Source organism: Fringilla coelebs (genome assembly GCF_963513975.1).
Source record: "Fringilla coelebs genome assembly, chromosome: 10".
Taxonomy (NCBI): domain Eukaryota; kingdom Metazoa; phylum Chordata; class Aves; order Passeriformes; family Fringillidae; genus Fringilla; species Fringilla coelebs.
Genome location: NC_140036.1, coordinates 4,407,123 through 4,430,183, shown reverse-complemented (window position 1 = coordinate 4,430,183; position 23,061 = coordinate 4,407,123). Strand labels below are relative to the sequence as shown.

General features: G+C 59.7%; 2 protein-coding genes across 2 annotated transcripts; both read left to right on the top strand.

Annotated features, from left to right (window-relative positions):
* Positions 1–2,723: 2,723 nt before the first annotated feature.
* TRPM2 (transient receptor potential cation channel subfamily M member 2) lies at positions 2,724–18,252 on the top strand (the record flags this gene model as incomplete). The annotated part of the gene is made up of 32 exons (XM_084212390.1): positions 2,724–2,918; positions 3,249–3,334; positions 3,770–3,938; positions 4,359–4,539; positions 4,934–5,100; positions 5,543–5,723; positions 6,326–6,387; positions 6,561–6,761; positions 7,075–7,177; positions 7,402–7,523; positions 8,468–8,818; positions 9,147–9,284; positions 9,848–9,977; positions 10,498–10,643; positions 10,776–10,888; positions 11,003–11,219; positions 11,912–12,030; positions 12,339–12,471; positions 12,607–12,778; positions 13,043–13,226; positions 13,407–13,585; positions 13,715–13,847; positions 13,965–14,052; positions 14,604–14,691; positions 14,985–15,136; positions 15,639–15,715; positions 15,806–15,907; positions 16,464–16,550; positions 16,700–16,805; positions 17,264–17,365; positions 17,792–17,908; positions 18,127–18,252. The coding sequence occupies 32 exons, from the start codon at positions 2,724–2,726 to the stop codon at positions 18,250–18,252; spliced, it is 4,527 nt and encodes a 1,508-aa protein (XP_084068516.1).
* A 3,197-nt stretch (positions 18,253–21,449) lies between these two features.
* LRRC3 (leucine rich repeat containing 3) lies at positions 21,450–22,304 on the top strand (the record flags this gene model as incomplete). Its single annotated transcript, XM_084212205.1, has 1 exon — positions 21,450–22,304. The coding sequence occupies one exon, from the start codon at positions 21,450–21,452 to the stop codon at positions 22,302–22,304; it is 855 nt and encodes a 284-aa protein (XP_084068331.1).
* Positions 22,305–23,061: the final 757 nt, after the last annotated feature.

Below are 23,061 nucleotides of genomic sequence, written 5' to 3'. Positions count from 1 at the left end.
CCATCCTCCATTACACAAATTGTCGTGGAACCCCCAATCCCAGGAATGCCACATCCATGGGACGTTCATGTGAGAGGCAGCTGAGGTTGATTAATCCATTAATCCATCAAAGGCCCCCCAAAGTGCCCCCCAGAGTCATTCCTGAAGCCTTGCACCACAGGACTGCACGGGGGGCAACAAACCCAAAACCTGTTGTGAGAGACAATGGCAAACTTCCCCCAGGGAAGTCCCTGGATTTTCCTCCCTGGCCTGAGCATATACTAAACCACTGAATTCTATGCTTTTTTGGGGGGGACCTTCTCCACCAACAAGACCAGCAGGAGAGAATCAACAGAACACCACTGGGATCCACAGAGTGCTGATATTTTCCTTATTCTGTCCCTGTTACTCTCTTTCTGTCCCCCTCACCTATTTCCTATTTCTTTTTTCCCCTCTCTCCCTCATATCCCCTATCAAATAAACCCCATACCATTGTCACCGGCCTATGTGACAGCGACATTTGCACCTCAATTTGGGCAGAGGCACTTCTGATCACCCCAGTAACCCCATCCCGACGCCTGCCCCGAGGGGTTCGGGTGCAGATGATGCCCTGCCCGCCTGGGGCTGGGGACAGCGGGGCTCACTGCGGGCACTGCCAGGGTGACTCAGCCACTCCGGCAAGCTCGGCACCCGCCTGGGCGCTGCAGCTCCTCGGCACCGATCGCTCCTGCAGCCTGATTTGCTGGGAAGCTGCCAGCCGGCTGCCGCCTCCTCCTCTCTGCAGGCAGCTCTGCCGGCTCTCCGCTCATCGCCGGCGCCTCGGGTGACAAAATGAGCCGGCGGAGCGGGGGGACGCGGGGCTGAACCGCGGCGGGCGCGGAGCGGAGAGCCGGGGATGCGGCCGGAGGATGCGGCAGGAAAGGTACGGGCAGGGCGGCGGGGGATGCCGGCGGAGGGGCAGGAGCAGGGGCGGTTTTCAGGGGGAAAAAAATCACGGGCAGTTTTCTGGGGGCAACATCATGGGCAGTTTTCAAGGGGGAAAATCACGGGCAGTTTTCAGGAGGGGCAGAATCAGGAGCGGTTTTCAGGGGGGCAGGAGCAGGGGCAGTTTTCAGGGGGTTTAGGATCACGGGCAGTTTTCGGGGGGGCAGGATCGGGGGCAGTTTTCAGGGGGTTTAGGATCACGGGCAGTTTTCAGAAGGGCAGGATCAGGGTCAGTTTTCAGGGGGTTTAGGATCACGGGCAGTTTTCAGAAGGGCAGGATCGGGGGCAGTTTTCAGGGGGGCAGAATCATGGGCAGTTTTGAGGGGGTTTAGGATCAGGGGCAGTTTTCAAAGGGGGAAAATCACAGGCAGTTTTCAGGGGGGTTTAGGATCAGGGGCAGTTTTCAGGGGGTTTAGGATCACAGGCAGTTTTCAGAAGGGCAGGATCAGGGGCAGTTTTCAGCTTTGCACTCCGTCCTGCTGGGTGCTGTGACCACCCCGTGTGACCGAGGGGCGACCTGACCCCCTCAAGCTGGGAGGCAGGCAGTGTGTGCCGCAGGAGGGGCTCTGTCCTTGTCCCCGAGCCCCTAAGGACAGGAATTCCAGGTGCTGGAGGACGGACAGGTATTCCAGGTGTTGGAGCCCTTCCTGCATGGGTTTTTGAGCTGCTTGTGGCCGTGCCCCAAGCCCCCACGAGCCTGTCTGCCTTGTGGGGCCACGGACAAGAATTAGGAGTGCATTTCACCTTATTTCAACTGCTCTTTCTCCAAAAATCAGATCTGCTGGGGGTTGTGCTGATGCAGAAATGCAGCCTGCCAAAAATCTGCCTCCCAAGGTCAGTGGGGCTGTGGGAGATCCCAGGAGGGAGGCTGATAAAATACCTATTCCTTGCTACTCCATGATTTAGCATCAGCACTCCTTGTCCCCACAAGGACTCCACACCCTTGGGTGAAATGCAGGATTTGGCCTGAAGAAAGCAGACAAAATCCTCCTTAAACACAGGCCCCACAGCTTGACCAGAGCATCACCTGAACCCGGTGCTTCCTCAATTACCTAATCCCACCTTTGCCCCAGCAGCTCTCCTATCTCAGCAAAGGGGGCTGTGAGTGTTCAGGGGGGTTCAGGAGTTTTGCAGCAAGCCCATGTGCTTCCTGGGGCTCTCAGGGCACCTTTGCAGGGGACACAGGACTCCAGCACCCACTCCCTGCAGCCAGCATGTCCATATTCCCAGATTTTCCATGCAGGGCCACGCTCAGGCTGCTCACACAAGAGACCTAGTTTCTGCTCTCCCTGCTGCCAGAAATATCCCAGCTGCCTGCAGTGGAGAGCAGGTGAGGAGAGCTGCAGGCTGGCAGCGGTGGGGCACTCTGTGGACATCCATGGGCTCCCCCGGGGAAGCGAGGTGCATGCTGAGGCTGGTCACCACACACGTGGGGACAGCCTGTGTCAGGATTGTGCTGAGGGCATGGACCAATCTCCACCCTGGCAATGATGGATGGGGCACCTCAGGGCTCTTAGTTCATGGGCATTTTTTTTTTTAAATGAAGGCCAGGTTGGAGGGGGCCTGGAGAAACCTGCTCTAGGGGAAGGCGTCCCTTCCCTCGGCAGGGGGGTGGAAGGAGATGAAATTTAAGGCCCCTCCCAATCCAAACCATTCTGGGATTCTCAGATTTTCTTCACTGCCCTCAGGATGGGGATGTTCAGGAGCTCCCAGCCTAGGAACAGGAGCAAGGAGGCTGAGAAGCACGAGACACAGGAGCCATGTCCGCGCGCGGCCGCTGCGCCAGGGTGCTCCCCTCCGAGCTGAACAAGGTGTGCCCCGAGAGAGGAGATGAGCCTGCCACGCATCCCAGGAAGATGAGCGACTTCGAGGTGGTCCCCAACCTGCAGCAGAGCAGCAGCAGTGTGTCTAGGAGCAGGAGGAAGGCTCATTTCCCTGCTGGCAGCAATGAAAAGGCAAGTTTGGGAGGGGCTGGAAGAGGGGATGGTTGGGCACATGCATGGAAGTGTTAATGAGTGGCTCACAGGCAGTCATTAATAACTGATCAGGTTGGTTTTAGGGACAGACAGAAAACCTCCAAACATCTGAGGCACATGGCCAGCACTCATATCCCTTCTCCTTGGAGTGCATCTGGCTTTGTCCTCGCAGACAGCAATGGAGCTTTCATCCTTCACACCCCAAGAAGAACCCAGATGTGCTCCCATCCCCATGGTGTCTGGCCCCTGGAACAACTTCTGGCCCTTTCCAGAAACCCTGACCCCTGGCTGCTTTTCTTGCTCCACCAGGAAAATCTCATCTCCTGGATTCCTGAAAACATCCGAAAGAAGGAATGCACCTATTTTGTGGAAAGCTCCCAGACATCAGATTCTGGGTAAGTGAGACGCTCCCTCCTTCCCTCCCCTGCAGGAGAGCAGGGTTGGTGATAAAGCTACAGAACCAGAAAATCCCAACTTTCTGTCACAGGGATTCAAAACCCTCTTTTTAACTGGTTCTTCAGCATGTGGTGAGTCACCACATGGCTGAGATTCTGTGTCCCAGGGAAAAACATTTCCAATGCTACTGCAGGCAGTCATTTCCACCCTAAATATTTCCGTTCTAAATCTCTACCGGTGGAAATATTTGGATTTTTCCCTGAATTTCTCCCCAGACATTGCCCTTGTTTCTGCACAAGTTCTGAGCTGGAGGAGAAGCTGGGTGGGAGATGTGGGGCCCGTGATATTCCTAAGAAGAAAAGCACCTCCTGCCCAGGCTGAGGCCAGGCTTTGCCTTTGGGGTTTCTCCATGGAGCTGTTGGTGTGTTTTTCAGGAGGATCGTTTGTGAGTGTGGCTATCTCAGGGAACAGCACCTGGACGATGCTGCCAAACCTCCCATCTTCCTGGGGAAGGAATGGGACCCCAGCAGGCACATCCAGGAAATGCCAACGGATGCCTTCGGCGATATCCGCTTCACAGGGCTGGGACAGAAGACGGGGAAGGTGACCTGCTTGTCCCACCCCTGGGTGTGTGGGGAGCCAGTGTTTGGGTCTTGCCATGGCAGATGGCACAGGAGCATTTCCCTCCTGGAAGAGAGGACATTGGGAAAGGGTGGAATTGCCCCAAAGGCAACAGTGACTCAAGCAGTGGAGGGGTTGAGACAGGACCTCTCCTCTCAGCCTTAAAGCCTTTCTGAAACCACAAGACTGGTGATTCAAGGAGTGGCTGTTCCCTGTCCGTGCCCTCAGATTTGTCTGGGGAATGTTTGTTCCCAGGAAAGCAAATGGGAATAGGGTCATGGACCCTTCCCATGGTGTTGGGAAGCCTCTGGGGTGGGACAGGAGGAATTGTGTTGGGGGTGCCCTGCTACCCTGACCCCGTTGTTTATCCCCAAAATGAGCACGTGGTCCCTTTCTCTGCAGTATGTGCGTGTCTCCTCGGATACCCCCCCACGGGTCATTTACCACCTCATGACACAGCACTGGGGCCTCGACGCCCCCAACCTGCTCATCTCAGTCACCGGGGGAGCCAAGAACTTCGTCATGAAGCCAAGGCTGAAGAACATCTTCCGGCAAGGGCTGGTCAAGGTGGCCCAGACCACAGGTAAGGCACCACAGAACAACGAAATTGCAGAATCATAGAATAGTTTGGGTTGGAAGGGACTTTCAAAGGTGATCTGGATGCAGAGGGTCTCCCTGTGATTGTACCTCAGTAAGCTGGGCTCTTCTGGCGATGCTGAACTACTTTAGGAGACCTGTAGGTCCTACCTGGACCACGATCACCAGGGATGGGCTGCTCCTGCTCTGTCCCTGCAAAGAGGCTCAAAAGGAGCTGGACTCAGAGAGGTGCTGAAGAAGGCATTGCCTGTGCTGCCAGGGCAGGGAAGAGATATCTTCTGGGGGATGGAGCCCCCCAGGGACCCACAGCCACGTGGGGGAAGCTGGGACACCTCTGTGGGCAGAGCCTCTCCCTTCCCATGGCCCTCTGTGACCCCCAGGTGCCTGGATCATCACAGGGGGGTCCCACGCTGGTGTGATGAAACAGGTGGGAGAGGCAGTGCGAGACTTCATGCTGAGCTGCAGCCACAAGGAGGGCGAGATTGTCACCATTGGCATCGCCACCTGGGGGACCGTGTACAACCGGGAGAGCCTCGTCTGCCCCATGGTGAGCCAGGCAGCCCAGGAAAACCCAGCTGTGCCAGAAGTGATGGTGACAGAACTTCAGAATGGGTTGGGTTGGAAGGAACCTGGCAGCTCACCTTGTTCCACCCTCTGCCATGGGCAGGGAACCTTCCATTAGACCAGCTCCAAGAGCCATCCAGCCTGGCCTTGAACTCTTCCAGGGATGGTCCCAGGCTGGCATTTCCTGAGAAGCCCCTCCACCCTGCCTCCAGTGGTTCTGTGCTTCTCCTGGGTGGACTCTTGTGGGTGTGAGGGCCAGTGGAGCATGGGGCAAGGCTGACATGAGCACTGTGGGGGCACAGGGACAGTTTGGCCAGACTGTCCCCACAGGCTGGCCCATTCCTGTCCCCACGTGCTGGTCACCTTGGCTATCTGCTGCTCCTCTGCCAGGCTTCTCCCAGAGTGTCTCCTCCTGCTCCTTACAGGGGGGCTTTCCTGCTGAGTACGTGCTGGATGAGGAGAACCAAGGAAGCCTGTCCTGCCTGGACAGCAACCACTCCCACTTCATCCTGGTGGATGACGGGACCCACGGGAGGTACGGAGTGGAAATCCCCCTGAGGACCAGGCTGGAGAAGTTCATTTCAGAGCAGACCAAGGTGAAAGGAGGTAATGGCAACACACAGCCTGGCCTGAGGCAGGGATGGGCCATCCCCCTGGAATCGTGTCCTTCCTGGGCTCCAGAGAGGGGCTGTGGCTTCCCCAGAGAATCCAGGCAGAGGGTCTGAGAGGATTGCCATGATAAATGTGGAACCTGGTTCCTCTGTGACACAGATCAAAGAACCTTTCTCTCCCAGACTAAAGGAGTCCCCAGACCTTGGGGTGCTGAGCTGGTCAGGAAAAGTAATTTCTCCCAAAGGGCTAGGTCCCAAGGGAGCTTCCAGGCATCACCTTCTCACTGTGCAGATGATCCCCTGCCATAACACAGGCACCCATGTGCTCACAGAACCCCAGAATCCCCCGAGCTGGAAGAAACCCATTAGGATCCTCACGTCCAACTCCTGGCCTTGCACAGAACACCCCCAAAAATCCCACCACGCCTCTGACCTGCCATGCCAGACAACCACTGGGTACAGATTTCCTCCCCTCCCCTGAAGCCTGACATGTCAGGGACACTGCTCCCACCTTGCCTTTCACTCCAGCACTCAGAGGGGACTGTACGGGGGGATCAGCCCTGTGGGAAGGTCACCCTGGACTTTGCTTCCCTGCAGGTGTTGCCATCAAGATCCCCATCGTGTGTGTGGTGCTGGAAGGAGGCCCTGGGACTCTTGATGTAAGGAACTGCTTGTGGCAAGCTGAGGCTGGGGAAGGCAAAGGAGGGACAGCCCCTTCCCGGGTGCCGCTCCCAGTGGTGCCACACGGACGGGAGCACTGGGAGCAGCAGAGGGCCCCAGGCTCAGAGAGGGCCTGGCAGGGATCCTGACCAACCTCCCAGCTCTGTTGCAGACCATCTACAATGCCATCACCCACGGGACCCCCTGTGTGATCGTGGAAGGGTCCGGGCGCGTGGCCGACGTCATCGCGCAGGTGGCCAACCTGCCCGTGGCCAGGATAACCATCGCCCTGATCCAGAGGAAACTCAGTGTCCTCTTCCAGGACACCTACGAGCTCTTCACTGAGAGCAAACTGGTGGAGTGGACCAAGAAGGTGAGTCCCTTGCAGGCTCCTCTGAGCTTTGGGAGACCAAAGAGCTCCCAGGGGTCCTGCCCTATGAGCAGCAAGGGTCCCAGTGGGAAGTTTAAGCCTCATCTGCCCCCAGCCATCCTCATCATTGTCCTGGTGGGCACCCCAAGGGCTCAGGCTCCCTTTGGGCACAGAGGGAGTGTTTGTGACCATGGTGGAGGACACAGCACAGGGGTTCTGCAGGAGGTGGAGGGCAGTGAGGAATTGCCCAGCACAGTGGGAAGCAGCAGGGAGGAGATGCTGCTGCCCCGCTGCTTGCCCACGGCTCTCCTTGTAGATCCAAGACATAGTGCGGAGTCGGCAGCTCCTGACCATCTTCAGAGAGGGCAAATATGGCCAGCAGGACGTGGATGTGGCCATCCTCCAGGCCCTCTTCAAAGGTGAGGGCTGGGGGCCTCCCTGCCAGGGAGGATGGGGCAAGGTGAACAGGATGGGGCTCAAGTCACCTCCTACAGCTGCTTGACTTATGGGGTCACCAAAGAAGTCCCCAAACCTTGTTACTGGGGGAGATGATTACCCAAAGGGCCACACATCCAAGGAGGCTTCTAGGGTGTGTCTTCTCACAGGGTGATCCCCTGTTCTAACACGGGCACTTTGCATGCAGCATCCCGAAACCAGGACCATTTTGGTCGGGAGAACTGGGACCACCAGCTGAAGCTGGCCGTGGCCTGGAACAGGGTGGACATTGCCCGAAGTGAGATCTTCACAGATGACCACGACTGGAAGGTAGGGCCACACCTGGGCTGCTTGTCTGGTCAGGCTTACAGCTTGTCAGGCACTTCTCACCTTGGCTGTGCCCAGGGAGAGTTTTAAAGGGATTTCTCCTGGACCCTGAACTCCCAGTGCATTAACTGGGGCTGTTCTTCAAAAATGCCCTCAAACACCCAAAGCAGAGCCAAGCACACACAGAGGTAATTGGTATTTTGCTCAAAACCGATGTTTTTAAAGATCCCACCTAGAACTTAAATACCTCTTGACAGCTCTGCCCTGTGGTCACTGATCAAACAGCAATTTGTCTCTAAACTCATCTCACCCAGCCTGGTGCTTCCCTACTCATACCTTACTGCAGAGTGGGGCAGGGACCAGCTCTGCCATCCCTGCCTGATCCTGCTGTCAAGAAGCCAAGGCTCAGCAGGGCTGTCTGTCCTTCCTGATGGGGCTGTGGAACTTGGAAGGATTTTTTCCTATTGCAGTCAACAGTGTGGGTTCCCCCAGCTCACACACCTTTGACGAGACTGGGAAGGGCTGGTGGGAGCTGGGAACCCAAATGTGAAACATTTGAGGATATATGCCCCATCCCTGGAAATGTTGAAGGTCAAGCTGGCAACCTGGACACCTGCAAGGTGTCCCTGCCCCTGGCAGGGGATTGGAATGAGATGAGCTTCCAACCCAAACTGTCCTGTGATATTTTGTGATACTCCTGAACTTGGGATAGGTGGTCTCTGCCCTACCCATCCCTCTGCCCACAGCCAAGGGGGCAGAGAGCTCCACTGCCACAGAACAGTGCCCTCTTCTAACCCCCTGGGAACATCCTACCAGTTTTTTGGATGCTTTTTCACATCCAAAGACTCCTCCTGTGCTCAGGGACAAAATCTCCCCCCAAGTGAGGAGCATGGTAGGGTGCTGCTCTGAGACCAGGGAGCCCCTCACCTCTGCCTCTGGCCTGCCAGCCCGCAGATCTCCACCCCGTGATGGCAGCTGCCCTGATTTCCAACAAGCCCGACTTTGTGAAGCTGTTCCTGGAGCAGGGAGTGCGTCTCAAGGATTTTGTCACCTGGGACACCCTGGTTTACCTCTACGACAACCTGGCGCCGTCCTGCCTGTTCCACAGCAAGCTGCAGAAGGTGCTGCTGGAGGAGAGGGAGCACACGGCCGGCTCCAAGACGCCGAGGCTGCAGATGCACCACGTCTCGCAGGTGCTGCGGGAGCTGCTGGGCTGCTCCACGCAGCCGCTGTACCCCAAGCCCAAGCACACGGAGCGGCCCCGGCTCTCCATCCCCGTGCCGCACATCAAGCTGAACGTACGCATCTCGGGTTACAGGGAGGGGGCACCGCCTCAGGGAGGCTGCACCTGGGTCTCTGTCCTCGTGTCTGCTCAAAAATCGTACTACAAATGCCTTTTAGTCATCTAAAAGGTGCACTCTCCACACCTGTAGCACTGCGTGGATGCGCGATGCTGGCAGGCAGGACGCGGTGGGGTGGGTGCACGGCTCCACCTGATCCCAGCCCTAGGAAAAGTGAAAATCCCGGGATGAATCCGGTCTTGGCCACCCCTGTAGCTGGGCAAAGCCCTTTCCGTGGGCGGTGGAGGCAGCAGCAGCAGGTGCCTGAGCATTGCACACCTTGCAGGTGCAGGGGTCGAGCCTCAGGTCCCTCTACAAGCGCTCTCCTGGCCGAGTCGCCTTCACCATGGACCCCGTCCGGGACCTGCTCATCTGGGCCGTGGTGCAGAACCGCAGGGAGCTGGCAGAAATCATCTGGGCACAGGTACCACGGCCAGAGCTCTGGTCACAGCTGAGGGGCTCGCATGGAGCCAAACCTCACGGCCCCTGGGATTTGGGACAGTGGGAGAGCTGTCCTGAGCCTGACCCCAGGCAAACAGGAGTCAGCCTGAGGGCACTGAATGTCCATCCCCAGCCACACCAGATCCCTCCCTTCCTGGCCAGAACAGGCAGAGGGGATGTGCTGGGCCAGAAGTGGGCTGGTCAGGCTGAGAGAGCCCCCAGGGACACGGCAGCTGGGGTGGAGGAGGCTTCCACTCATAAACAGCATTCCAGGACAAGAGGCAGCGTAGCTGGTGGCACAGTGAACACGCCAAGGAGTCACTCTGTCCCATCAGCCAAGGGCAGGGCTGTTCCCATATTCCTCAGGCAGTGGGTTATCCACAGCTCAGCTTGGCTCAGCCCTTGTCATGGCAAGCTGTCCATCCTGAGCACCAATATGCTTGGGCCACCCTCCTTCCTTCCCGTGGGACCTGGGGAGGGCTTGTCAAGGCTTCTGGGACGTGACAGACAGAGTGTCCATGCTTTCCTTTTCCTCTTCTGTGCCAGAGCCAGGACTGCATGGCAGCTGCACTGGCCTGCAGCAAAATCCTGAAGGAGCTGGCCAAGGAGGAGGAGGACACGGACACCACTGACGACATGCTGGCCCTGGCCGAGGAGTACGAGCACAAGGCAATCGGTGAGCAGGAGGGCACCGGCACCCCAGGGCTGCTCCTGCCCCTCCAGGGCTTCTCCTGCCCCTCCAGGGCTTCTCCTGCCCCTCCAGAGCTTCTCCTGCCCCTCCAGAGCTTCTCCTGTCCCCCAGGGCTTCTCCTGTCCTTCCAGGGCTGCTCCTGTCCTTCCAGGGCTGCTCCTGCCCCTCCAGGGCTGCTCCTGCCCCTCCAGGGCTGCTCCTGCCCCTGCAGAGCTGCTCCTGCACCCCAGAATTGCTCCTGCCCCTCCAGAGCTTCTCCTGCCCCTCCAGGGCTGCTCCTGCCCCCCAGGGCAGGTGAGCTTTACCCAGGAGATGTCTGGGGGGTGAGAAATGAGGGTCCCATCCTCACAGCTGGGGATTATGCTCCACAGCCCACACCCACGTGCTGGTGGGAGTGCAGGGAGTGCCAGTGTGTGGTGGCACGTCCTGATCCTGCTCGGGAGGGTGACTCTGGGGGTGCCTGGCCCAGAGCTCAGCCTGCTCTCCCTGCTGCTGGCCCTTCCAGGGGTGTTCACAGACTGCTACCGCAAGGATGAAGAGAGAGCCCAGAAGCTCCTCACCCGTGTCTCTGAGGCCTGGGGGAAGACAACCTGTCTGCAGCTGGCGCTGGAGGCCAAGAACATGAATTTTGTGTCCCATGGGGGTGTCCAGGTGGGCTGCCAGCAGTGCTCCTCGGAGGGAATGTGCCCAAGTGCCCCCGAGATCCAGAGCTCCTCGTGGGTGGCTGTGTGACTCTGCCCTTCAGCCTCTGTGGCCAGCACTCCTCTTTCTCCCTCTTCCCAGGCTTTTCTAACCAAGGTCTGGTGGGGGAAGCTGTCTGTGGACAACGGCCTCTGGCGGGTGATTACGTGCGTGCTGTTCTTCCCCTTGCTCTACACCAACCTCATCACCTTCAGGTATTCTGGCAGCCAGGACACTGAGGCAGGGCTGCACTCTGCAGCTGGCTGGGCTGGGGGACGCTGCCGTGGCACCTCCTGGGCATCCCAGCCCACGTCCATCCCCTCTCCCAGCAGGGAGAAGAGGCTGCAGCCCACGGGCTGCCTGGCACGCCTCCGAGCCTTCTTCACGGCGCCCGTCGTCATCTTCCTCATGAACACCCTGTCCTACTTCACCTTCCTCCTGCTCTTCGCCTACGTGCTGATGGTTGACTTCCAGCCCACGCCCTCCTGGCGGGAATACCTCATCTACTTCTGGCTCTTCTCCCTGGTGTGCGAGGAGACCCGCCAGGTGTGGGCAGGCACAGCTGGGGCTGGGAGGGGGCACAGGAGGGGACACACTCCTCTGAGTGCTCTGAGAGGTGGCACAGGAGGGGACACACTCCTCTGGGTGCTCTGGGAGGGGGCACAGGAGGGGACACACTCCTCTGGGTGGGCTGGGAGGGGGCACAGGAGGGGACACACTCCTCTGGGTGCTCTGGGAGGTGACACGCCGCTCACATTCCCATGCTGCTTCTGGTGTCACCTCCTGTTCCGAGAGGTCCCGGCACGTGGAATCACCAGATCCCCCATCTCTGAGGCCAGGGATTCTCCTTGGCTGCATCTGGCTTGGCCCTGTGTGTTTGCAGAAGAAAATGCTGTAGGGCTGGTGGGCTTTTCCCAGGAGGTGTCTGGTGTCTGTTTTGGGAATGTCAGGAGATGGAGGGAGCTCATCCTTTGGGTGAATTCCCAGCAAGATTTCCAGGTTTTGCTTGAAGTTTGAGATTTTCCAACCTTTGCTTCAATATCTCAGTGCCTTTCTCCTCCAGCCTGAAGAGCCTCAGTGGCCCTGCTGTCCCCATGCTCCTCCCATGTCCCCAGAGCAAACCACGTAGGCTCAGGTTACCTTTGGGTCAGCAGGAGTGGCCAGATGATCTGTGTGGTCCCTCCCCTCTATGAGACACATGAGTGTCTTACACCCAGCCCCTTTTCTCTTCCCAACAGCTGTTGTATGATCCAGACGGACTCGGAGTTGTGAAAATGGCTTCCCTGTACATCAAGGACTTCTGGAATAAGCTGGATATCTGTGCCATCCTGGTCTTCATTGCAGGGCTGACTTGCAGGTGAGCTGCAGAGCTCAACAGTATTTTCACAGAATCATGGAATCCCAGACTGGTTTGGGTTGGAGGGGACATTAAAGCCCATCCAGTGCCACCCCTGCCATGGGCAGGGACACCTCCCACTATCCCAGGGTGCTCCAAGCCCTGTCCAACCTGGCCTTGAACACTTCCAGGGATCCAGGAGCAGCCACAGCTCCTGTGGGCACCCTGTGCCAGGCCCTCACCACGCTCTCAGTAATTCCAACCTAACTGATTCTATATGGTTCTTATGGTGGCACTGAGGTGTTTCCTTTCCTCTCCTCCGTGCCCAGGCTGATCCCATCAACGTTATACCCCGGGCGCATCATCCTGTCCCTGGCTTTCATCATCTTCTGCCTGCGCCTGATGCACATTTTCACAGTCAGCAGAACGCTGGGGCCCAAGATCATCATTGTGAAGCGCATGGTGAGAGCTCCCCCCGTCCTGCTGGGGTGAGGCTGGACCGTGCTGCCACAGCAGCTGGATGTGCCACCCGTGTGATCCCATCCTGGAGAGGAGCTTGCTCCAGGACACAGCCATCCCTCCCCTCTGTCTTTGCAGATGAAGGATGTCTTCTTCTTTCTCTTCCTGCTGGCAGTGTGGGTGGTGTCCTTCGGGGTGGCCAAGCAGGCCATCCTGATCCACAACGAGGAACGCGTGGAGTGGCTTTTCCGTGGCGTGGTCTACCATTCCTACCTGACCATCTTCGGGCAGATTCCCTCCTACATTGACGGTATGGGACACTGGCTGTGGCAGCCATGGCAGGAGCAGGGTGGCTGTGGCAGCCATGGCACGAGCAGGGTGGCTGTGACAAAGCTGATGTACCAAACTCATGCCATGCCATGGAAGTGCCACAGAGCTGGCAGTGAGCAGAGCGCCTGGCACGGCGCAGATGGAGGTCAAGTCCCTGCCTGGTGCTAAGCTTCTGAGAGCAGAACGTGCTCCCCAAGACACCCAAGGTTTGGCCACCCCAGAGTCACCCTGTGCTCTCCCACAGGGGTCAACTTCAACATTGACCAGTGCAGCCCCAACGGGACTGACCCCTACAAGCCCAAGTGCCCGGAGACAAACGGGGACAACAAGACACCCATCTTCCCAGAGTGGCTGACGGTCATCTTGCTGTGCCTGTACCTGCTCTTCACCAACATCCTCCTCCTCAACCTCCTCATTGCCATGTTCAAGTGAGTCTGGGGGGCTCTGGGTGCGGTGGAAGTAGTGGGATCCCACCCGGGGATTGTAGACGTGGTAGGAGTAGCTGCAGCTCAGGGCTGATGAGGAAACTGGGTAGAGCTGGGACACCATCCAGACCCGCTGTGCCCCCTCATCCCCACGGCACGGCTGACACCTGGGCTCTGCCCCAGCTACACCTTCCAGCAGGTCCAGGAGCACACGGACCAGATCTGGAAGTTCCAGAGGCACGACCTGATCCAGGAGTACCACGGCCGCCCGCCCGCGCCCCCGCCCCTCATCCTGCTCAGCCACCTGCAGCTCCTGCTGCGCCGGGGCTTGCTCCGCCAGCCAGCCACCCACCACAAGCTCAGTGAGGACCAACATCCCCCTCCTGCCCTCTGCCCCCTCCTCAGGACACGCACCGAGGCACAGGGGCTGTGCTCCTGGGGTTTGGGATGGCCAGGGATGTGACAGCGCCGCCGTCCTCTTCCCTGGGCAGAGGAGAAGCTGGAGAAGAACGAAGAAGCTGCCCTGCTCTCGTGGGAGATGTACCTGAAGGAGAGCTACCTGCAGCACCAGCAGTGCCAGGAGAAGCAGAACACGGAGCAGATGATCCGGGACATTGCACAGAGGTACGGCCGCTCCCGGGAAAGGGAATTCCTCCTGTGCTTTGGTGTCCTGGGCATGGAGGAGCTGGGGTCAGTGCAGGGGGGCTGCTGAGGGTGTTCCAGCCTGCACTGTCTCTCCAGGGTTGATGTGCTGGCAGAGCTGCTGGACTTGGACAGGGTGAAGAGGACGGGGGTAGTGGAGCAAAGACTGGGCTCTCTGGAGGACCAGGTGAGGCAAAACCAGGGCAAGAAAGATGAGATTTTTCCAGGGTCTGAGTCAATTGAAAGGTGAATTTTTTCCAGGGTCTGGGTCAATTGAACCAGAACATAGAATCTCTCTGAATCAATACCCTTTGAGACAGTTTGAGTTTCCTTGCCATTAGCCATCTGAGGGTTAAAGGTTTATAGGAAGAGCTCTGTTTGACTCCAAAGTAATCAGGATGCAGGTGGGAGGTGGTGGGATGGCCCTCTGCTCCCACTAGTCACCCAAACTGGGTGCTGACCCAGCTCTTCTCCTTGGCCAGAGAGGGCCCTCCAGACCTCCTGGACACAGAGCCTCTCTGTCCCCTCCCTCTGGAGCACTGGGGTGCCCAGCGAGCCAGCCATATCCTGTTTCCACCTCCCTTTCCACCTGCTCAGTAAAAATATCCCCCTGGAGAAGGTTTTCCAAGGCAAACACAGGACACAGCCAGGATGACAGTGGTGCCTCCTGCCAGGGCAGGGTGCAGTGGCACTCTGGGGGCAGCGGGGCCGGGGGTGACCCTCTGCTGTGCCCTGCAGGTGCATCAGAGCGCCCAGGCCCTGCGCTGGATGATGCAGGCGCTGCGGGGCAATGGCTTCAGCTCGGGCGAGGATGTGCCGCCCGTGGGTAAGCAGAGCCGGGGCTGGGCAGCCCCTCACAGCCCTCTGCCAAGCAGGGAGGCAGAGGCTCCTTTGGTCCTGGCAGGTTTGGTGTCTCCATGAGGTGATCCAGCCCCTCCTGAGCCCATTCCCAGCCTCCCCGGGGTTTCATGCCCGAAGGGAAGCCAGGGTGCACGGCCCCAGGGGACACCAAGGTCCCCATGGAGAGACCCAGCCATGCCCCTCAGCAGGGCCCCAGCCCACAGTGCTGGACTTGGGGCCCTGCTCTGTGGGACCCTGCTGTCTGTGTCTGCCTCACAGGCTCCTCCAAAGCCCTGGACACCAAGGAGATTGCCCTGGAGGGGAGACCCGAGGAGAGCCAGCCCCCGTGCCACGTGCTTGCCCGAAACCTCCTGTATCCAGGGTCTCACACTCTCCGCTTCCCCGTGCCTGATGAGAAGGTGCCCTGGGAGGTAGGGGCTGTGGCTCTGGGCACTGGGGCTGGGAGGAGAAGGCTTGAGGCATATCCTGACAGTGGTGGGAAGAGGAACCCATCATCCCTTTTGAGAGGTGTAGCTCTTCCCAGCCCTGGGACCCTTGCCTTCCCAGAGTCAATGCTTGAGGGACCCCAAAGAAAAGGGCCAGGATCCATTCCTGCCAGGACCTGCAGTGCCAGGAATGCCTGGGGATGCTTGGTTGGACACAGGGGGTACAACCACCCATCTCTGCATTTCCTGAAGCACGGCTGGCTCAGGGGCAGGGACAGGATCCTGTACTGGCCTCTGTGGGGTGCGAGCCCTCCAGCCAAGACTCTGAGCTCTGCACCCAGCAGAGCCTGGAGCATCGACTGGGGAGCGATGCCACGAGCTGGGCAGAGGAAGAGATGGGCCATGAGGTGTCCCTGGGGTCCCAACCCCTGTCTGCTGTGAGAGCAGGGGCACAAACTGGGGGGTGACACAGCCATGTGTTGTGCAGGTGGATTTCCCCCTCTACGACCCCCCTGCCTACTCGGCTGACCACAAGGACATGGCTGTGCAGGACCCCTTTAGCCTGTGAGTGTCCCCCCACGGCTCCCCAGCCCTCCACCCCTCCCCTGGGTGGCCCATCCAGCCCTCCCTGCCGCGCTGCCTCCCACCCCCCAGCTCCTTGGAGTCTCTCCTGAAGATCAACTACAACACCATGGACGGGCTGATCGACCGGCAGAGCTTCCACGGGCTGTACGCCGTGCAGGATGGGCTGCCACTGTGAGTGCCACCTTCACTGTGAGTGCCACTGTCCCTGGGAGTGCCACTGTGAGTGCCCCTGTGAGTGCCACTGTCCCTGTGAGTGTCACTGTGAGTGCCACTGTCACTGTGAGTGTCCCTGTGAGTGCCACTGTCCCTGTGAGTGCCCCTGCCACTGTGAGTGCCCCTGCCACTGTGAGTGCCCCTGTGAATGCCACTGTCACTGTGAGTGCCCCTGTGAATGCCACTGTCACTGTGAGTGCCACTGTCCCTGTGAGTGCCCCTGCCACCGTGGGTGCCCCTGCCACTGTGAGTGCCACCACCACTATGAATGCCCCTGCCACTGAGTGCCCCTGCCCCAGCAGCTGCCTGGCAGGACAAGCATGGGGACACAGAGAGGCCAGGGCTGCTGGGCACATCCATCCCATCCCCACTGTCCTACAGCTGGTGGTGGGGCAGGGATGACTGCATGCGCTGTCCTTAGGGCTGATCCCCCAAACCACCCCAAAGGTGCGGGGTGCAGGGCTAGGGAGGGGTTTTGGGGTGCACAGAAGGAGCCCTCGGTGTCGCCCTGCAGGAACCCCATGGGCAGGACGGGGCTGCGAGGCCGTGGGAGGCTGCACTGCTTTGGGCCCAACCATGCCCTGCACCCCGTGGTGACCCGGTGAGCACGTCCTGCTGAGGATCTGGGGTGCAAAAGGGGCCGTGGGGTCACCTCAGGGACCTGGCCAAACCCCACACTGCCAACGTGAGCGCTGCTGGGCAGAGGGGGAGCCACGTCCAGCTGCAGCATGACAGGGGCCTCTCCCACAGCTGGAGGAGGAACTTGGATGGGTCCATTATAAGGAAGAGCCTGAAGAAGATGCTGGAAGTCCTGGTGGCCCAATACCCCCTGTCAGATGTCTGGGCTCTGCCTGGGGTGAGAGCTGGCAGGAAGCAGAGAAGGGGAAAGGGGAAGGGGATCCCACAGAAAAGGGAGAATCACAGGTGTGTGTCACAGCCTGGCTCAGGAGGTGCCTCTGCAGAGTACCTGCCTGCCAGGCTGCTGGGGGAGCAGTTGTCTCCTTACCTTCACCCACTCACCCTGACCTGCTGCCTCTCCCTCCTCCCCGTCCATGATTTCAATCCTCTCATCCTTCACGTGAGCCTGGTAAGCCACTGGCAAAGCATCCTTTGGCAGACACTGGGTCAGGCAAACTCAGACACCCTCTGGGACAGAGCTGAGGACTTTGGGCAGGAGGGGGAGGATGGGAGGCACCAGCAGACCTTGTGGCACCTTCTGCAGCAGTGGCAGACCTGATGGCCAAGCTGGTGGCAGGGAGGGAGGCAGGAGTGTGCTGATGGCAGGCCCCAGTGCTGACATCTGCTTTGGCACAGGGCTCGCTGGAGCCGGGTGAGACGCTGCCCCTGAAGCTCAAGTGGATCCTGCGCAGGGAGTTCTGGCCCCAGTTCCAGAACCTGCTGAAACAAGGCACTGAGGTGGGGCACACGGGGGTCCCTATGCTGTGGGGGCATGTGGGCATCACCCTGGGTGACACACAGGTGACACGGGGATGTCACATGGCACGGGGACAAGTGGGCATCATGGTGTCATGGGGCCACGTGGGTGTCCCAGGGTGCAGAGGCAGGGTGCATCACCTCTTGGCCACCGCTCCCACCAGAGGGGAAGGGCCAGGGGAGGTGAGGATGTGCCATAATTCGTGTCTGGGGGTCAGGGAGCAGCCCAGAGACCCCGGGGGAGGGCTGCCCACAGCAGTCTGTGCCTGCAGCAGTGGCTCCCCATGGCGCAGCGGGAGCAGGGCTCTGATCTCCAGCAGGGCAGACCTGCAGGGCAATGCCCCACAGAACCCCAGGGTGCCCTCAGAGGGGGTGAGGGCTCTGCTCTCGTGGCATGCCCATGCACAGGTGCACAAGGGGTACCTGGACGACCCACGGAACACGGATAACGCCTGGGTGGAGACGGTGGCCATCAGCGTGCACTTCGACACCCAGAACGACGTGGAGATGAAGAGGCTGAACTCGGTGAGGGGCTGCCACACCCGGGGCTCCCTGGGCACAGCAGCCACATCTCCAGAGCCACGTCCCCACAGGAGTCTGGCTGCATGCAGTGGGGGAGGAGGAGGGGATGAACATGGGGTGCACAGCAATGGGTGCCCCAAAAGGAAGGGCAGCAGGCTGGGGATGGGGAGGTGCTGTGGAGCGTGGCTGGCAGCACACGTGTGACATCTGTCCCCCTGCAGTTCCTGCAGGGCTGCGACCCGGAGCTGTGCATCCGCTGGCAGGTGCTGGACAAGAGGATCCCCCTGCACGCCAACCACAAGGAGCTCCTGCACAAGGTCTCGACCCTCCTTGGTGCCTACTACTGAGGCCTCGTGCACAGGGCTCCTGCCTGGGACCTGCAGCTCCACCCCAGCTTGCCTGGGAGAACACGGGAGCTGCTGGAGCTGAGGTGCTCCGGGTGCCTCTGTGAATGTGTGTTGCGGGTCTCTGGGAGGAAAAGTGTCCCCTCCCTGAGGGCACTGCCTGAGCAGTGCATCCCAGCCACCTGAGCCACCGAGTTCAGCCCCAGCTTGTGTCTTGGTGCTTCCACATCAGCCCACGGCACTAGCCCAGAGCTTGGGGCACGCAGAGCCATGGGGCTCATCCTGTGAGATGGTCCTTCCATCCACTCCAACCTGCTCTGGGCTTTGGGGTGGCACTGGGGCTCACCAGTCCCTCCAGAATATCCATCACTGCTCCCTGCTCCTGCCCCACAGCTCTGGAGAAGGCCTGGACTCACTCCTGTGGTGGCTGCACCCATACCTCTGGTTGCCTCAGACCCAACAACATGGTCCTGAGCTGTGAGCCAGCACTTGTGAGGGTGTGAGCAGCTCTAGGCTCGTATACCTATGGTTTCATAGCCCTGCACAGGCCCACCTGCCCTGCCCCAAACTCTATCTGATCCTGCTTGTGTGTGCTGACCACTGGCTTGTAGCTAAACTTCCCTCCTCTCTCTGAGCCAAGGCCCCAGCTAAACGTCACCTGCCTGTCCCCACCCCTTGTGCACATGGATGGGAAGTGGCAGCTTGCTGGGACACAGGTGAGCCGTGCTCTGTGGTTCCTTGGGCGGGTAGGGACAGGAGAGGGGACATCTGTGTGTCAATCCCAGACATCCCTGCTTTTAAGGGGTCTTTCACTCACGTTTTCTGCTGCCTGCCATGGTGACAACAAGGCACAGTGGATGCATTTTTTGATCATCCAGACGAGCCCCACGGTGGCATGTTATGCCTGGGACTGCTCAGGAAGGGATTTTGGTTCCCCACCTCCTCCCAGTGGATCAGACACTGGCCAGCCAAGGCTGCTCATCCCACGCTGGTGGCCACCAGGACACAACTGCAGTTCCACCAGCACTGCGCGGAGGTTTGGCAAGGGGAGGGGGCTCAGTCTGGCAATGTGTTCAACCCAGCTCAATAAACCATTATTAAACCCTGCAGGCTGCTGGTGTCTTACAGCTGTTTAACCAGGTGCCCTTCCTGGAGGCCATGCTTGGAGCACACCTCCAGGATAAGCCCAATTCCCACCCCAACCTTGTTGCACGCACTCACTTTGCCTGCAGACTCACCCCCAGTGATGGCTGAATCACAGAACGGTTTGGGTTGGATGGGACTTCAGTGATGGTTTCATCTCCTGCCCCCTGCAGCAGCCCAGGCTGCTCCAGAGGACCGGCCCCGTTCAGAGCTGGCAGGGCAGCTGTGCCCCGAAGCGCTGGCACGGCATCTTCTCCCACCGCTCCTGGACTGATGTCTGCTCCCGCTCTGCCGTCACCTCCAGGCGGGGGCCCGGCCGGGGAGGGACAATCCTGCTTTACAGCAGCTGATGAAGCTTCTAGACTGGCAGCCCGGACCGCAGCCTCCCAAAACTGCGGGAATCTCATTAGCAGCGCTCAATTTCTGCGCACTGGGCTCGGCGCGGCCACTCTCCCGCAGTCCCTGGCTGTCCCACCACGCTGCTCCAGCCGCTCCGCTCCCGCACCGCCCCCGTCCCCGTCCCCGTCCCCGCACCGCCCGGTGCCGCCGCGGCGGGACCGCCCGGCCCGGGGAGCGGCCGCAGCAACAGGTGGGGCCGGCCGGGATCGCGGCCGAACCGAACCGAACTGAACCGGCACCGGCACCGGCACCGCACCTACATCCCGAGCGAAGCAGAGCCGCCCTGGCCGAGCCGGTAAGTGACCCCGGGCTCCGGGGCAGCGGGGGCGCTGGGGTCGGCGGTGCTGCGCGGAGGAGTCCCGGGTGCCCGGCAGGGCAGCAGGGCGGGCCGGAGCATCTTCCCCGCACGGCCCCGGTCCGGGGAGGCTGCGGCTCCTGAGGGCCCCCGAGTCCTTCCAGGCGGTCGAATCGGCATCGCTTTAACGCGTCCTTGTGCCCCCGGAGAGAAGGAGCTGTCAGAGCTGTCAGAGCTGTCAGAGCTGTCAGAGCCCGGGGCATTTTGCACGGCCAGAGGGATTCCCGGGAAGCCCAACTTCGTATCCCCGGGCAGAATCCACTGCTGTGGGCAGGGCTGCGGACAGCATCCCTCAGGTATGAGCACACCTCGGGTATGAGCATCCCTCCGGTGTGAGCATCCCCCTGTGGTACCCTGAGCACGGGCACACCTGAGGGATGCTGCTGTTACCAGGGGAGTGCCATTAGCAGAAGGATTCTGGTAGCACAGGGACAACAACTTGGTGCCCATAATGACATCACATGGGACATTTAATTCCCATGAGAAATGTTCCCTTGGCCTCCCAGACCTCCCCTCCATGAGGATCTCTTCTCCCAGGCTGGCCCAGGCAGCAGCAGGGACATGAGCAGCCCCAAAGGCAGAGGAAAGGTGTCCCACCTGCTTCACCTCCTGCCTTGCCCCTGGCAGCACTGGGGTGTCCTTTGGGGCTCCTGCATCACCCCTTTTACTGTGCCAGGCAGTGGCTCCTCCCTTCCCCTCCCAGCCCCAGAGTCAGGCTGTCAAACCACATTCTTTGTTTATTGTAAAAAAAACCAAACTCACCTCCAAACACTTTGGTGAAACTCGTGGAAACCTGGCTTATACCAGCTCACAGACCAGAAGGGGAGGGGAGGGAAAGCAGAAGAGCTCCACATCTTGTTATTTAAAACCCTGGTGGTGATTAAATCGCTCTGATGATCCTTAGAGTCTGACTCATCATTTTTTTTAAACACTCAGGGCTGGTGAGAAAGGGATTTGCTGCTGCTGCTCTCCAGCAACAAACTACTGCCATCCCCGCTTGGAAACTGGCAGCAGGACTGGGCAGAGACTCCCTGCCCATCTCCACACCCCATCCTGCAGCTCCCTTTGTCCACCGGGGTGGTCTCTGCAGAGACAGGGGTAGGGGAGCTGGGGTTTCAATTTCTAATTAATCCCAATTAAGCTGTCCTGGGAAAGACAGCCAGTGTCACTCCACCCTCCTTCTCCAGTCTCATGAGCCCAGCCTCTCACCCCTTTGCCAGGGCACGTCACACACGAGCCATACCCCGTGTTCCAGGAAATAACACCGTGTCCCATCCCCTCCACCCACAGCTTCCCTCCAGCCATGGGAGAGGCCTTGCAGGGACGCCCAGGGGCCCTCCTGCTGCCCAGGAGCTGCTGCCATGCCTGGGGAGCTGCCAGCGGCCACGCTCAATGCAAGATGACCCTCACCACCACCACCAGCAGCAGCGTGGCCCAGGCTTTCTTCTGCCTCCTGCTCTGCATCCCCTGGGGCAGCTCCTGCCCCCCCAGCTGCCAGTGCACGGAGCAGGCAGGGTCCAAGGCTGTCCTCTGCAGCTCCCAGCACCTGCAGGAGATCCCCAAGGACATCCCCAAGGACGTGGTGCTCCTCAAGCTGGATGCCAACAGCATCACCAGGATCCCCAGCAACGCCTTCAGGCACCTCTCCCACCTGGAGGAAATCGACCTGTCCGGGAACGCCATCGAGAAGATCGACAGGGCGGCTTTCCGAGGGGTGGCGGCGGGGCTGCGGAGCCTCGACCTCTCCGGCAACCGCATCCGCAGCATCCCCAAGGAGGCGCTGCTGGCGCTCCGGGCCAAGCTCCGGCTGGCCAACAACCCCTGGCACTGCGAGTGCGCCCTGCAGGAGGTGCTCTGGGAGGCGCGGCTGGACCCCGACTCCGTGCGGGACATCACCTGCCACACGGCCCCGCGGCAGGAGTACGTGGGCAAGCCGCTGCTCCAGGTGCTGCACGCCGGCGCCAACTTCTGCAGCGTGCGCCAGAGGAGCACGGACGTGGCCGTGCTGGTCACCATGTTCGGCTGGTTCGCCATGCTCGCCGTCTATGTCATCTGCTACGTGCGCCACAACCGGGAGCGCTCCTGCGGCCACCGGGAGCACCCGCGGGCGCTGCCGGGCGCCCGGGGCCGCGCAGAGACCTCCAGCACCGCCCTGTAGTGAGGGACGGCTGCCAGCTTCCAGCATCTTCACAGGGAACCCGTGGCAGAGAGCACCAGCACCGCCCCAAAGGGCAGGGCTGGGTGCCAGCTTCAGGCTTATCTACACGGAACCCGTGGCAGAGACCTCCAGCACCGCCCTGTAGTGAGGGCTGGGTGCCGGCTCCCAGCATCTTCACAGGGGTCTCGGTTTGGAAAGACAGGAGTCTGCTAAGGAAGGCAGGAGCCTCCCCTGAAATGGAGAATGTAAACCCTCCCCACCCCTCCAAATTGCTATGAATTTGAAATTAAGGGGCTCTCAGGCAAAAAAAAAAATACGGGAGCAGGAAATGACAGTTCTTTAATAGGGAAGAAAATAAAAGGATAAAATAAACAATGCAGTAAACTAAAAGAACACTGGCAGAGTCAGAACTCAACCTGACATGCTGTGGGTCAGGGTGTTGGCAGCAGGGCCATTGGAATTGTGGCTGCAGCCCTCCTGCAGTGCCAGGGGTGGTTCTGCTGGAGCAGGGATCCTGTAGAAGGGTGCAGTCTGCCTCTGAAGATCCAGTGGCAGAGGCAGCTGCTGTTCCTCTGGGAATCCAGTGGAGAAGCTGTGCTGGTGTGTCAGAACCTCCAGATTATATCTGGGTAGCAATGCTTGGCTCCTCCCCCTGGGCTCACATCTCCCAGTGGGATGCTGTAGTTCTTATCAGCCATGCAAGGACATTCAATGGCCTGTTATCAGCAGGGGTCCCCCTGAGGGAGGAGTGATTGAG